At 42.2% G+C, this 15,788-nt stretch overlaps 1 protein-coding gene across 14 annotated transcripts in view; it reads left to right on the top strand.

The window, feature by feature from the left end:
• The first annotated feature begins 313 nt into the window (after window positions 1-313).
• LOC129861054 (membrane-associated guanylate kinase, WW and PDZ domain-containing protein 1-like) overlaps window positions 314-15,788 on the top strand; it is a 245,176-nt gene continuing 229,701 nt past the window's right edge. For 8 of the 14 annotated variants that reach the window (XM_055932117.1, XM_055932116.1, XM_055932113.1 and 5 more), the window contains exon 1: window positions 318-1,174. In XM_055932117.1, the coding sequence (XP_055788092.1) occupies window positions 877-1,174 (298 nt within the window). In that variant the 5' untranslated portion in view covers window positions 318-876. Of the gene's footprint in view, window positions 1,175-15,788 lie in introns of all 14 variants that reach the window. The other 6 variants (XM_055932124.1, XM_055932120.1, XM_055932119.1 and 3 more) reach the window with 4 other exon arrangements.

The following is a 15,788-nucleotide window of genomic DNA, read 5'->3' as shown; positions in this document are numbered from 1 at the left end:
GTTTTGAACCGGTAAGGAGTTTAAAGTAGACCAAACTGATGTGAAACAGTCAAGGAGTTCAAACTTCAAGGGTTTCATTTACAAATAGAAAAGTTTGAGGATTTATGAATAGATCCTACCTTTTAGTTTCGCAAGTCATTAGAATCGTGCACTGTGCAGCCTTGTCCTAAAGTGGATTATAAACACTGTGGGCGGATGTAATCCGGTTTACAGGGCAGAAATGCGTGTGTAGATATATGAGGGTGGAGCATTAGGACCCTGTAATAGGTGTATTCAGGATTTCCCTTCTCCAGTACGCTGCAGTCAAGACTGTCAGGACGCATGAATTCCATTTACTATCAGCAGAACCTGATTGCAGGAACAAAATAGTATAAATTGTTATGCTACCTGCTTAAAGGCGCAGAGGGCTGAGTGAACAGCTTTCTCAACTCATAGGACTTGTAAAAGTAACTGTTTCTGTAAGGCTATTCTTGAATAATAAATGTGGGATTAAAAGTATTGTGGCAGGAGAATAGACATATGCGGGGTCTTGGCGTAGGCTAATATATTATTATTAGTGAAAGTAAAGCGGACAATCTAGAGATCGGATTAGATCAACTCTTTGGATCAAGATAGCATGCAGGTTGTTAAAGATGGGAAGCCAACAACAACATCTGAGTATTTGATCTTAATATGGGAATAGGATGTGTAGCCCGGACAGCTGCGCAAGAGGAACATTATGCCTTAGGTTAAAAGAAGAACGAAAATGATCCAACCTGGAGTCACGTTCAAACAACCTAAAGTTTTCTGTGTTTCGAAAGCAGGCGTGTGTGTTATGTATCACCTGTTTTTTTAATAATCCTATGAAACTAACGGTTTTCGTCTGGATCCTTCACCATGTCAAAAGTAATTCAGAAGAAAAACCACTGGATCACCAAAGTTACCGAGTGCGCTGTGAGTCGGGCTGCTCGCGGGGAGCTGAATGTGGAGCTGCGCGGCGGTGCGGAGAATGGAGAGTTTCCATACATCGGGGAAGTTAGAGAGGATGTTTTGGTTTATAAAAACGGACAACTGTCTGAGGGGGAGTTACTGCTGGAAGTTGAGGGTTTGTCGGTGTCTGGATTGCCACTCTATGACGTCTTGATTGTGATGAATCGTTGCAAGGGTCCCGTCAGGTTGAAAACTGTCCGACAAGGTAATTGTTCTATTTGAAAGTAATTATATAACACATAGACAAGTACACATATGGTTCAGATATTAGACTTATTGCACAAAACGTTTGTTAATCTATTCAATGAAAGACTGGGAAACGGTGGGATGGGGGCCTTGTCCTGAAAAGCCTCTCTCTTGCTCACACACACACACACACACACACACACACACACACACACACACACACACACACACACACACACACACACACACACACACACACACACACACACACACACACACACACACACACACACACACACACACACACACACACACACACACACACACTGTATAGTCAAAGGAGAGAAAGAGGCCAGAGGAGAATGCTCTTATTGCTGACAAGTGATGTGAGTCTGATAAAACCATGGGGACAATAGAAACACAACAGTCAGCCATGTAAAGTAGGCCAGCGGAATGTGACACTCTCTGGTCATCTTGTTTTCAGCAGAACAGGATCACTGCTTGACATGAAGACTCTGTGACAGTCATCCAGCTTTTGTTTGTCTGTGGCTGGCCTGGCAAGGAGAGCTAAAGCTACCAAGGGTCAGAGATTAGGATCTCACATTGGCTGGATGTGTGTAGCCCAGTGACTACACACAATCACCTGCCACATTTTACAAATGATGCACCCTCTAACTCCTCAGAGTTTAAAAAGTCACACTTTGTTCAGCTTTCCTTATTTCCTTAACCAGAATTTACATCTTACATCTTACAGTTCGCTCTTTTATTCTCATGCCAATTTAACTCCATCTCAGTTACAGTCAGTGGAAGAGAGCAGTGTCGTGTAAGAGAATAGCGTGTTGTTGTGGTCCCATAGCAAAGTGTGGCTAATGCAGACAGATGCAGTACTCATTAGTAGAGACACCACTCGCAAGCGGGCCGACTGACTGGGTTATTTCTGGAAGCTCTCTGGGACTTAGATGAGCTTGACCCATTGCCCATGGTTTGCTGAACATCTGTCTGAGAGAGAGAGAGAGAGAGAGAAGAGAGCGAGAGAGACAGGGAGAGAGTAGAGAGGGAGAGAGAGTGAGAGAGAGAAAGAGAGATAGGGAGAGAGTATAGAGGGAGAAAGAGAGACAGCGTGAGAGAGTGAGAAGAGAGAGAGAGAGAGAGTGAGAGTGAGAGAGAGAGAGAAGAGAGAGAGAGTAAAAGGGCAATTTGCATTGTACTTCTGCTTTTTGACATTTCACTTTTCATTGCATGCCTTCATGTTGTGTGTTGTTGTTGTGATTGTAATCAGTCTCATTCATGTCAGGATATGTTGGGTAGTTTGGGAGCAGCACGCATGGCTCTGGGGAGCACTATGTGGAGCCAACGCCAAATGTCCAGATTCACCCTGTCAGTGGAAATACTGTAGTATACCGTTTGAGACGTATGTGGTATGTTTTACCACACACACGAAACTACCATTCTGTCTGTCATTACTTTGGTCATGCTGGTTTACACACACACACACACACACACACACACACACACACACACACACACACACACACACACACACACACACACACACACACACACACACACACACACACACACACACACACACACACACACACACACACACACACACACACACACACACAATCAACTATTTTCTAAGAGCACTTCTCTGGGAAAATCATTAACTGTGTTATATAACAAGTTGGTTTCACTGTTTACCACCTCTCTGATGTACTGTATGAGTAGTGCACTAGTGTATCCATGGTAAAGGCAGTGCCCTGTCATAAAACCCTGGCCCCTTTCATGCTAGGGAAGGGCCCACCTCCTGTGTTTGCAGAGCATGGGTTTGTTCAGCTTATTTATTTTGCATAACAACTGAGACTATAATACCAGAAAGAGCCAATTAATTAATGTTTAAAATAACTTTGTAGTCAAATAAACCAGCATGTTAATTGATGCTCAACATTGCTGCATACTGTTTGTTTACATGTCAAAGCCGGGTATCATCAAACCTAGAGACCCAGACAGAGTAAACAAAACGCTGAGCTGTAATGCGAAGGAGATCTCAGAGCCTTCTCCATGCCTTTGCCAGCGGCTTCACGCATGAGTCAGCAAATTCCCCTTGACTCTAATGAGAGACGAGCATATTCAGTCTCTACACCTGGGCAACCGATAAGAGCTCTGTTGTGCTTTAACCTGTTGGTTCCCATGCAAAACCAGGCCCAGCATGGTCCATGGGAATAGAGCACGCACTGCACTCTCATACCCAGACCAGTGGGGGAAGATCGGATCTCTCCCTCCCCAGGTGGCTGGGGATCCTGTTACTGCACCAAGATCATCTGAGCAGGTAGAATCTCTATCAATGTGTCCCTGTGTGGGGTACTGAAGGCCCATAGGTGCCTACAGCTACAGGGAGGCTTAGGTTCACCCATGAATGCAGTGGCAAGCCCCCTGAATCTATACTTCAAGTCTTTCTTTTCATTTGGATTAGTGGATTCCTGTGGTTAAGGTGAAGTATTGTAGGGAGATTCCTGTGGTATTTACTCAGTTACACTACTGTGTGTGTGTGTGTGTGTGTGTGTGTGTGTGTGTGTGTGTGTGTGTGTGTGTGTGTGTGTGTGTGTGTGTGTGTGTGTGTGTGTGTGTGTGTGTGTGTGTGTGTGTGTGTGTGTGTCTGTGTGTGTGTGTGTGTCTGTGTGTGTATGCGCGCGCCTATCCCTTGAGTTTGTAACATATCTGCTAGCTCGGGAATTGAGCTTGGCCCAATTCAAATAATAGTACAATAGGGCATGAATGAAAAGCTGTGGAGAAAGTACTGTGCTCAGTTGTGTATATGTATCCATTAGTATTAATCCCTCTCCCCATTGTGGGAAATTATTGCAACATTCACATCTTCACTCTGAGTGGCTAAGTCATTAATGTTCTCTGCAAACAAACATATGCAACAAAGTGTCTAATACACATAAACAAGCAAGTGAGAAGCCATAGCTGGTGTACCCAGTGCACTCATTAGCATATTGCAGCATCTTACCAGTTTGGTGAAACTGACTGTGCATACTGCAACAACTTACCAGTTTGGTGAAACTGACTGTGCATACTGCAGCAATTTACCAGTTTGGTGAAACTGACTGTGCATACTGCAACAACTTACCAGTTTGGTGAAACTGACTGTGCATACTGCAACAACTTACCAGTTTGGTGAAACTGACTGTGCATACTGCAACAACTTACCAGTTTGGTGAAACGGACTCTGCATACTGCAGCAATTTACCAGTTTGGTGAAACTGACTGTGCATACTGCAGCAATTTACCAGTTTGGTGAAACTGACTGTGCATACTGCAACAAGTTACCAGTTTGGTGAAACTGACTGTGCATACTGCAACAAGTTACCAGTTTGGTGAAACTGACTGTGCATACAGCAACAACTTACCAGTTTGGTGAAACTGACTGTGCATACTGCAGCAATTTACCAGTTTGGTGAAACTGACTGTGCATACTGCAACAACTTACCAGTTTGGTGAAACTGACTGTGCACACTGCAGCAATTTACCAGTTTGGTGAAACTGACTGTGCATACTGCAGCAATTTACCAGTTTGGTGAAACTGACTGTGCATACTGCAGCAATTTACCAGTTTGGTGAAACTGACTGTGCATACTGCAACAACTTACCAGTTTGGTGAAACTGACTGTGCATACTGCAACAACTTACCAGTTTGGTGAAACTGACTGTGCATACTGCAGCAATTTACCAGTTTGGTGAAACTGACTGTGCATACTGCAACAACTTACCAGTTTGGTGAAACTGACAGTGCATACTGCAACAACTTACCAGTTTGGTGAAACTGACTGTGCATACTGCAACAACTTACCAGTTTGGTGAAACTGACTGTGCATACTGCAACAACTTACCAGTTTGGTGAAACTGACTGTGCATACTGCAACAACTTACCAGTTTGGTAAAACTGACTGTGCATACTGCAACAACTTACCATTCCATTTTCTTCCTCTTCCTCTATTTTCTTTTCACCTCAGTGCATTCAACATCTGTGACCTTATGTAACATAGACAAAGGGGCACACTACTCTTTATTGCAGTGTGATTCATTTCACGTCATCATTTCAGTTGTATTACCTTCATCTGAATATAACTGAAACTGTGGCTGTATAAACTCAACAGAAAGTCAGTGTTTTTTTGACATTTCACAGTATTCCTGTAGCCTACTTCTAATGTACATAGAGACGGTGATTCACTGTGTTGTTCAGTCATCCCAGACTGACCAGTGAATATGAGGACTTTGACCTGCCTGCACAGCTCTTATCTACTAACTGTTAGTCATAGTCAACTCCCGTGTGAGAGGCGTTCATCAGTGCTGTCTTTTCACTTGTAGCCTAACACAGTGTTTCCCAAACAGTGGTTCCTTTTTTCCTTTAACTCACTCTTGAAAGTTGTAATAAAACACAAAAGGTGCAATTTCAAAATTGGGTAGTGCATCATCAGTTTTCCTGTTGTAATGTCAGTCATTTCATACCTTAGAGATATATTTATACAAAATGTCCAGATCAACTAGCTCATGTCAGCTAATGTTTCTATCCCATAGGTTTTGTTGTAATGTTTGAGTCACTCAAATATCACATGAATACACATTAAACATGGCAAAATGTATAGAATTGGAAGAAAATTTGCTTTAAAATGGCAAAATGTTCTCTGCACCCCATGACAAAAATATATAGAATTGCAGGAAATAAGCTTTAAACCTGTTTGTGTCAAATTGCTATGCATGATTGACGATTGAAATACTCAGCTTGCTAGTAATGTTACTACCTATTACCAAGGACAGTCAACTGGTCCTTGGACTCCTGGCGAAGACCTCAATGATGTTGTAACATTTTCTCTACCTTTGATCTCAAATGAATTACCACTTATGAACATAAAAAGACAAAAACAGATACCCTTGTTTTTCAACTCATCTACCCCACCCACCACCAGTGGTGTAAAAGTGCTTTAGTAAAACAATTTTAAAGTACTATTTAAGTAGTTGTTTGTGGTTTCTGTACTTTACTTTGCTATTTATATTTTGAACAACTTTTACTTCACTACATTCCTAATGAAAATAATGTACTTTTTACTCCATACATTTTCTAACACACACCCAAAAGTACTTGTTACATTCTAAATGCTTAGCAGGACAGGAAAATTCACACACTTATCAAGAGAACATCTCTGGTCATCCCTACTGTCTCTGATCTGGCAGACTCAATAAACACACATGCTCAGTTTGTAAATTATGTCTGAATGTTGGTGTTCCCCTGGCTATGCATACATTCAAAACAATATATAGTTGAAGTCGGAAGTTTACATACACCTTAGCCAAACACATTTAAACTCAGTTTTTCACAATTCTTGACATTTAACCCTATTAAAAATTCCCTGTCTTAGGTCAGATAGGATCAGCACTTTATTTTAGGAGTGTGAAATGTCAGAATAATAGTAGAGAGAATAATTTATTTCAGCTTCTATTTCTTTCATCACATTCCCAGTGGGTCAGAAGTTTACATACACTCAATTAGTATTTGGTAGCATTACCTTTAAATTGTTTAACTTGGGTCAAACGTTTCAGGTAGCCTTCCATAAGCTTCCCACAATAAGTTGGGTGAATTTTGGCCCATTCCTCCTGACAGAGCTGGTGTAACTGAGTCAGGTTTGTAGGCCTCCTTGCTCGCACACACTTTTTTCAGTTCTGCCCACAAATGTTTTATAGGATTGAGATCAGGGCTTTGTGATGGCCACTCCAATATCTTGACTTTGTTGTCCTTGAGCCATTTTGCCACAACTTTGGAAGAATGCTTGGGGTCATTGTTCATTTGGAAGACCCATTTGTGACCAAGATTTAACTTCCCGACTGATGTCTTGAGATGTTGCTTCAAATATATCCACATAATTTTCCTACCTCATGATGCCATCTATTTTGTGAAGTGCACCAGTCCCTCCTGCAGCAAAGCACCCCCACAACATGATGCTGCCACCCCCGTCCTTCACGGTTGGGATGGTGTTCTTCGGCTTGCAAGGTCCTCCCTTTTTCCTCCAAACATAATGATGATCATAATGGCCAAACAGTTATATTTTTGTTTCATCAGGCCAGAGGACATTTCTCCAAAAAGTATGATCTTTGTCCCCATGTGCAGTTGCAAACTGTAGTCTGCCTTTTTTATGGCGGTTTTGGGGCAGTGGCTTCTTCCTTGCTGAGCGGCCTTTCAGGTTATGTTGATATAGGACTTGTTTTACTGTGGATATAGATACTCTTGTACCTGTTTCCTCCAGCATCTTCACAAGGTCCTTTGCTGTTGTTCTGGGATTGATTTGCAATTTTCGCACCAAAGTACGTTAATCTCTAGGAGACAGAACGGGTCTCCTTCCTGAGCGGTATGACGGCTGTGTCGTTCCATGGTGTTTATACTTGTGTACTGTTGTTTGTACAGATGAACGTGGTACCTTCAGGCATTTGGAAATTGCTCCCAAGGATGAACCGGACTTGTGGAGATTTCCAATTTTGTTCTGAGGTCTTGGCTGATTTCTTTTGATTTTCCCATGATGTCAAGCAAAGACGCACTGAGTTTGAAGGTAGGCCTTGAAATACATCCACAGGTACACCTCCAATTGACTCAAATTATGTAAATTAGCCTATCAGAAGCTTTTAAAGCCATGACGTCATTTTCTGGAATTTAAAGGCACAGTCAACTTAGTGTATGTAATCTTCTGACCCACTGGAATTGTGATACAGTGAATTATAAGTGAAACAATCTGTCTGTAAACAATTGTTGGAAAAATGGCTTGTGTCATGCACAAAGTAGATGTCCTAACCGACTTGTCAAAACTATAGTTTGTTAACAAGAAATTTGTGGAGTGGTTGAAAAACGAGTTTCAATGACTCCAACCTAAGTGTATGTAAACTTCCGACTTCAGCTGTATACATTTTTTGGGTTTAATTTAAGGGATTGGAAATTATTTATACTTTTACTTTTACTTTTGATACTTAAGAACATTTTAGCAATTACATTTTCTTTTGATACTTAAGTATATTTAAAATCAAATACTTTTAGACTTTTACTCAAGTAGTATTTTACTGGGTGACTTTCACTTTTACTTGAGTCATTTTCTACGAAGGTATCTTTACTTTTACTAAAGTATAACAATTGGATACTTTCTCTACTACTGGCCACCACTAACGGTACTGACAAGGCCTCCCTCCTTCCCTCCTTCCCTCCTTCCCTCCTTCCCTCCTCACCCCCTAAACATCCTCACCCCGTCAGCCCTGGGGTTGACAGTGACCTGCATTCTTGGTGGTTGGTTACTCTTTTATCAGCCAGGTGTCCAACCTCTATCTCCCAGGCTGTCAGGGGGGCCTGGTCACCTAGAGCTCCAGCCCCAGCAGCCACAAGAGTTCCACCCCCAGCCCAAGCAACCCCAGCATGAGCCCTGCTCCACAGACAGCCAGGGGGATCAGAACCTCCTGCAGGGAGGGAGGAATACCAGACATTCCTGGGGAGTGGGACTGGGATTCTCCTGGTACGCTCTACTGAATCATCTAGTCAGCCCGCTCACCTGCCTGCCTGCCTTGCCCTGTTTCCCAAAAACTGTCACTTCATTCATTTTGTTTCAAGTCTTACACACGCGCCGACACGCACAAACACATGCACACACTCATGGACTCATGCACAACACAGCCCCGACCTGGAACCCTTAGTGAAAATGCAATTTTACTCACACGATGCGTCTGCTCCGATCACTGGGTTCTCACAGATTTGCATTGTGACTCTGACGTTTTATATACTGTAACAAGATAAAAAGCAATAGCACCACGTCTAGAATCACCTTGCATCTAGAGACACAGCTACCAAAGTTTTATACATAATTCAGCAATTACAGTCATTGAACAACAAGACAGCTTTGTACTAGTAGGAATTTTAAAACCTCATATACAGTGAGCTACAAAGGTTTTTGGACATTGTATTAGCGCTGTACTCCAGCATTTTGGATTTGAAATGAAGGTGCAGATTGTCAGCTTTAATTTCAAGGTATTTTGATCCATTTCGGGTGTACCGTTTAGCAATTACAACACTTTTTGTACATAGTCCACCCATTTTAGGGGACAAAAAGTATTGGGACAAATTCACATATACAGTACCAGTCAAAAGTTTGGACACACCTACTCATTCCAGGGTTTTTCTTTATTATGTCAAGAGTATGCAAAGCTGTATCAAGGCAAAGGGTGGCTACTTTGAAGAATCTCAAATATAAAATATATTTAGATTTGTTTAATACTTTTTTGGTTACTACATGATTCCATATGTGTTATTTCCTAGTTTTTATCTCTTCACTATTATTCTACAATGTAGAAAATAGTAAAAATAAAGAAAAATACTTGAATGAGTAGGTGTGTCCAAACTTTTGACTGGTCCCCTATTCCTTTGACAATTTGACTCTACACATGTGTTGGATGCATTTGCTCTTTGTTTTGGTTGTGTTTCAGATGATTTTGTGGACAACGATAGACAGCTGCCTCTGATTGGGAACCACACTCGGCCAAACACACAGAAATCCAAAACATAGAATGCCCACCCCACATTACACCCTGACCAAACCAAATAGAGAAATAAAATGGCTCTCTAAGGTCATGGCGTGACACAAAACTTTTGACTACTTCAATACACATATACGTTGAATTCGTTCTCAAGACTTTTGGTCCCCTAAAATGGGGAGGGAGGGGGGTACAAAAAGTGATGTAAATACCCTCAAATTAAAGCTGACAGTATGCACTTTAACCTCATATTCATTGTATATTTTCAAATCCAAAGTGCTGGAGTATAGATCCACAACAACAAACAATGTGTCACTGTCCCAATACTTTTATAGCTCACTGTAATTTCACACTGTACACGTATTCATTAATAGACATGCAAATCTCCCCAGCCAGAGATGTCTGCTATGATGTACTGGTCTGGGAATGCATGTGAAGTCGTACTCATATTTGCTTAACTATGAGGACTCTATCAGTTTTGATTAAGTACAACCTACGTGCATGTCCCTGAGAGGCTTGTCAAAGGCCTGTGCCATAAAACCCATAGCAATTCTCTCTCTCTCTCTCTCTCTCTCTCTCTCTCTCTCTCTCTCTCTCTCTCTCTCTCTCTCTTTCTTTCTCTCTCTCTCTCTCTCTCTTTCTCTCTCTCTCTCTTTCTCTCTCTCTCTCTCTCTCTCTCTCTCTCTCTCTTTCTTTCTCTCTCTCTCTCTCTCTCTCTCTTTCTCTCTCTCTCTCTCTCTTTCTCTCTCTCTCTCTCTCTCTCTCTCTCTCTCTCTCTCTCTCTCTCTCTCTCTCTCTCTCTCTCAAACCATAGCAAGTGTCTCTCTCTCAATTCAATTTCAATTTAAGGGGCTTTCTTGGCATGGGAAACATATGCACATTACACAAAAAAAAAGTTCCAAAAGAATAAAAACATTTCAAATATCAAATTATATCTATATACAGTGTTGTAACAGGTCACAAATCTTGCTGCTGTGATTGCACACTGTGGTATTTCACCCAATAGATATGGGAGTTTGTCAAAATTGGATTTGTTTTCTAATTCTTTGTGGGTCTGTGTAATCTGAGTTTCCACCTCATTTTGTGGGCAGTGTGCACATAGCCTGTATTCTCTTGAGAGCCAGGTCTGCCTTCGGCGGCCTTTTCTCAATAGCAAGGCTATGCTCACGGAATATACATAGTCAAATCTTTCCTGAATTTTGGGTCAGTCACAGTGGTCAGGTATTCTGCCACTGTGTACTCTCTGTTTAGGACCAAATAACATTTTATTTTGTGCTCTGTTTTTTTGTTAGTTCTTTCCAATGTGTCAAGTAATTATATTTTATTTGTATTCATTTAACCTTTATTTAAGTAGGCAAGATAGTTAAGAATTTTTATTTATTTACAATGACGGCCTACTCTGGCCAAACCCGCACGATGCTGGGCTAATTGTGCGCCGCCCTATGGGACTCCCAATCCAAGCCGGATGTGATACAGCCTTGATTCAAACCAGGAGCTGTAGTGACGCCGCTTGCACTGAGATGCAGTGCCTTAGACCGCTGCGCCACTCGGGAGTTCTGTTGCTGTCCGGGTCCTCTGTGTGGTCTGTTTGTGTTTGTTAACAGAGCCCCAGGACAAGCTTGCTTCGGGGGCTATTCTCCAGGTTAATTTCTCTGTATGTGATGGCTTTGTTATGGAAGGTTTGGGAATCGCTTCCTTTTAGATGGTTGTAGAATTTAACTGCTCTTTTCTGGATTTTGATAATTAGCAGGTATGTGCCTAATTCTGCTCTGCATGCATTTTTTTGTGTGTTTTACGTTGTACACATAGGATGTTTTTTTTAGAATTATGCATGCACTCTCAATTTGGTGTTTGTCCCATTTTGTGAATTCTTTGTTGGTGAACGGACCCCATACTTCACAACCAAAGGGCAATGGGTTCTGTAACTGATTCAAGTATTTTTGCCAGATCCTAATTGGTATGTCAAATGTTATGTTCCCTTTGATGGCATAGAAGGCTCTCCTTGCCTTATCTCTCAGATCGTTCACAGCTTTGTGGAAGTTACTTGTGGCGCTGATGTTTAGGCCGAGGTGTGTAAAGTTGTGTGCTCTAGGGCAACGGTGTCTAGATGGAATTTGTATTCGTGTATTTTTTGGAACACCATTATTTTTGTCTTATTGAGATTTACTGTCAGGGCCAAGGTCTGACAGAATCTGTGCTGAAGATCTAGGTGCTGCTGTAGGCCCTCCTTGGTTAGGGACAGAAGCACCAGATCATCAGCAAATAGTAGGCATTTGACTTCAGATTCTAGTAGGGTGAGGCCGGGTGCTGCAGACTGTTCTAGTGCCCTCGCCAATTTGTTGACATATATATTGAAGTGGGTGTGGCTTAAGCTGCATCCCTGTCTCACATCCCGGGCCCTGTGGAAAGAAATATGTGTGTTTTTTGCCTATTTTAACCATACACTTGTTTGTGTACATAGATTTTATTATGTTGTATGTTTTCCCCCAACACCACTTTTAATCAATTTGTGTAGCAGACCCTAATGCCAAGTTGAGTCAAAATCTTTTTTGAAATCAACAAAGCATGAGAAGACTTTTCCTTTGTTTTGGTTTGTTTGCTTGCCACTTAGGGTGTGCAGGGTGAATACGTGGTCTGTCGTATGATATTGTCATGATTCTCCTGTGAGGATTCAAAGATCAGGACAGTGGATCAGCGTATACAGAGCCCTCTCTGGGGGGGGGGGGGGGTTTATGGCACTTCACATCGATCGTAAATTCTAATGCAGCAGACGACTCTTTTCTGGTCTCTAGTATGGGTGAATGGAATGTCTTTTTGTTATAGGAGAGTTTGCCACCCAAAATTTTAACATCAGACTATGAACACTGGGACAATATATTTAACATTTGAGTGTTGGGAATGATGAGAGATGGAATATGGACAATTAATGTCTATGTTGTGATGTCATTATGTCATTATATAAAGACGTTATAACGAAAACATTGTAACCCAAGGAGCTTTTACACTAGGTTTATCAGGTTTACATCCTTTACGTGGTGTAGAAAATATGAAGAGAAGTGAAGAGAATGTTTGTGACATTAGGATTGTTATTTTAGTTCTCTAACAAGATCATAGTAATTAGGATACTTTGCCTCATAACTAGCCACGCCCCAGGAAGCCCAGAGAGCGTGTCAGTGTGATGAAAATGCCCCCTTTTTACCCAAGGGTATAAAAGATTGAGCTAAGATCTGATAGGGGTGTCAGTGGACTGACTGTGAACACTCTAAGAGACTCTGGGTTGAGGTCAGTGATAAAGTAGTCAGTACTACTGCCAAGAGATGACCTATAGGTGTACCTACCATAGGAGTCCCCTCGAAGCCTACCATTGTGTCACGCCCTGACCTTAGAGATCCTTTTTATGTCTCTATTTGTTCGGTCAGGGCGTGAAATGGGGTGGTGTTACGCACGCCTCTGAGAAGAGGGAACGCAACTCCCTGCTACAACTCAACTCTCTGAAGTGCAAGAGGTATGGACTGTAGGTGCGAGTAAGGATGACACCAAAAGCAGAATTTACCGTTTACTAGAATTTATTTTCTTACACGGTAATATGGGGAAAAGGGGCTGGACGGAACCAAAGCAAAGAAAGTAAATATCAAAGTTCCCCCTCTCCTATCTAACCTGCCTACCCACTTAACTTACCTAACTTAACACCGCCTGGTGCCCTAACCAAAATACAGGGGGTGGTCCGCCCAGGTCTTACCTAGTGTGCCTAGACAGTAAATATACTACGGGTATATGTATGCCCTCGGGCCTCTTGCCTAAGCACTCCCAAAGTGCCTTCTCCTTCCCCCCTGGGAACAAACGAAAACAGAGTAATTATTAACGATTTCACAAACACTCACAAACACAGGACATAGAAAAAACTGCTACCAACAACAACAGTACATACCACACTTTCTGATACACAACCAACACTATATCACAATCTAATTTTTTTCTCTCTCTCTCAATCTCCAAATCTCTACTCCAAATCTCATCTCTCTCCTCTCTCTATCTCCTGGGCGGAACACTGGCTTTTATCTTCAGGTGGCAATGGTGATTAGAGTCAGCTGCTTCTTGACGAGGGGCGGGGTCAGCTCCAATCACCAATTAGCCTGGGGTTGACCAATCAGCTGGTTGGGGAGTATTTCAGGAAGCCATCTCCTGAAACACACACACTAAAATACAAAACAGAACACAGAAACTGGGGAACGTAACAGGTGGGCATTCTATGTTTTGTGTTTCTATGATTTTCTATTTCTATGTATTGGCCGGGTATGGTTCTCAATCAGGGACAGCTGTCTATTGTTGTCTCTGATTGGGAGCCATACTTAGGTAGCCTTTTTTCCCACCTGTCTTTGTGGGAAGTTGACTTTGTTTAGGGCACATAGCCTTTTGAGCTTCACGTTTTGTATTGTTTATTGTTTTGTCGGCGTCATTTCGAAATAAAGAGAAAATGTACGCTCACCACGCTGCACCTTGGTCCTCTTTTTCCAACGGCCGTGACACATGACTATGTACAGTGTCAGACAGAGCTGCAGGAGTTGTGATCCGTTTTTGTTGGTTATGTTATCGTAGTTGTGTCTAGGGGGCATATGGGGGAGGGAATGGTGTCGCCTCCAAGCAGATGTTGTCCCCCTGTGTGCTGAGGTTGTTGGGTCCATTTCTGGCATTTAGGTCGCCACGTACTAGTACATGTCCCTGAGCCTGGAAATTGTTGATCATCCCTCCAGGATGGAGAAGCTGTCATCGTTAAAGTATGGGGATTCTATTGGAGGGATATAGGTGGCACACAGGAGGACATGTTCCTCTGTTGAGATCATTTCCTTACTCATTTCTAGCCAGATGTGATATGTTCCTGTTTTGACTAATTTAATAGATTGGGTTAGGTCTGCTCTATACCAAATTAGCATACCCCTTTTCCCTGTTTCATACCTGGTAGTTTTGTAGATGGGACTACCAGCTCTCTGTAACCTAGAGAGCAAACCAGTGAGTCCGTTTCCTTTATACCGTGTTTCTTGTAAGATGACAATGTCTGTATTTACAAATTCTTTGAAGTCTGGGTTCCTGCTCTTTAGGCCAAAGACAGATGACCTCAGACTTTGTATATTCCAGGATGAGATAGTTAAAGCTTTGTGTTCCATAGTGTCTCGTTGTTTTTGTGTGGTTTAGGTAAAGGACCATTACAGTAGGTGTGAGCAGATTATGTTGAGCATCTGATACATACCTTTTAGGTCGCAAAAGCTGTTCAAGTCCAGGGTGGAGTGGTGGGCCAGGTATACATTAGGTTTTGAGGCGCTCTCTCTCTCTGTCCCTCTCTCTTCACCTCTCTGTCTCTCCTCTCCTTGCAGTTTCAACCAGTCTAGCAGGCATCTCAGATGTCTGGAATGTTGAGCCTGTATGTTTGAGCCAGTCTGTCTGCTAACAAAGGAACACCACAGACCCACTGAGACTGTAATAAGTAGGCTTCAATGAGACAGACAGCTTCAAAGGAATAGCCAGGATCTCTCTGTGTGTGGACGCGTTTAACTATACTTGTGGGTACCAGAAGTCCCCACAAGAATAGTAAATTAAACAAACATTTGACCAACTGGGGACATTTTGTTAGTCCCCACAAGGTCAAATGCTATTTCTAGGGGGTTTAGGGTTAAGGTTAGAATTAGTGTTAGGGTTAGAATTCATTTTAGGGTTAGGAGTTAGGGTTATGTTTAGGGTTATAGTTAAGGTTAGGTTTTGGGGTTACGGTTAGGGTTAGGGTTAAGGTTAAGGTTAGGGTTAGGTTTAGGGTTAGAGAAAATATGATTTTGAATGGGACTGAATTGACTGAGATGTGTGTGTCTGTCTGTGTCTGTCTCTGTCTGTTGGTTTCTGTGTAAACTGAGACCAGCCCAGTGTCACGCCCTGACCATAGTAAGCTGTTTTTCTCTGTGTTGGTTGGGGCGTGATAGTGACTAGGGTGGGTCATCTAGGGTTTTTGTATGTCTATGTTGGCCTGATATGGTTCCCAATCAGAGACAGCTGTTTATCGTTGTCTCTGATTGGGGATCATATTT

Source organism: Salvelinus fontinalis, chromosome 8, assembly GCF_029448725.1.
Source record: "Salvelinus fontinalis isolate EN_2023a chromosome 8, ASM2944872v1, whole genome shotgun sequence".
Classification (NCBI taxonomy): domain Eukaryota; kingdom Metazoa; phylum Chordata; class Actinopteri; order Salmoniformes; family Salmonidae; genus Salvelinus; species Salvelinus fontinalis.
The sequence above is the reverse complement of the archived record's forward strand: the minus strand, read 5'-3'. Positions and strand labels throughout refer to the sequence as shown.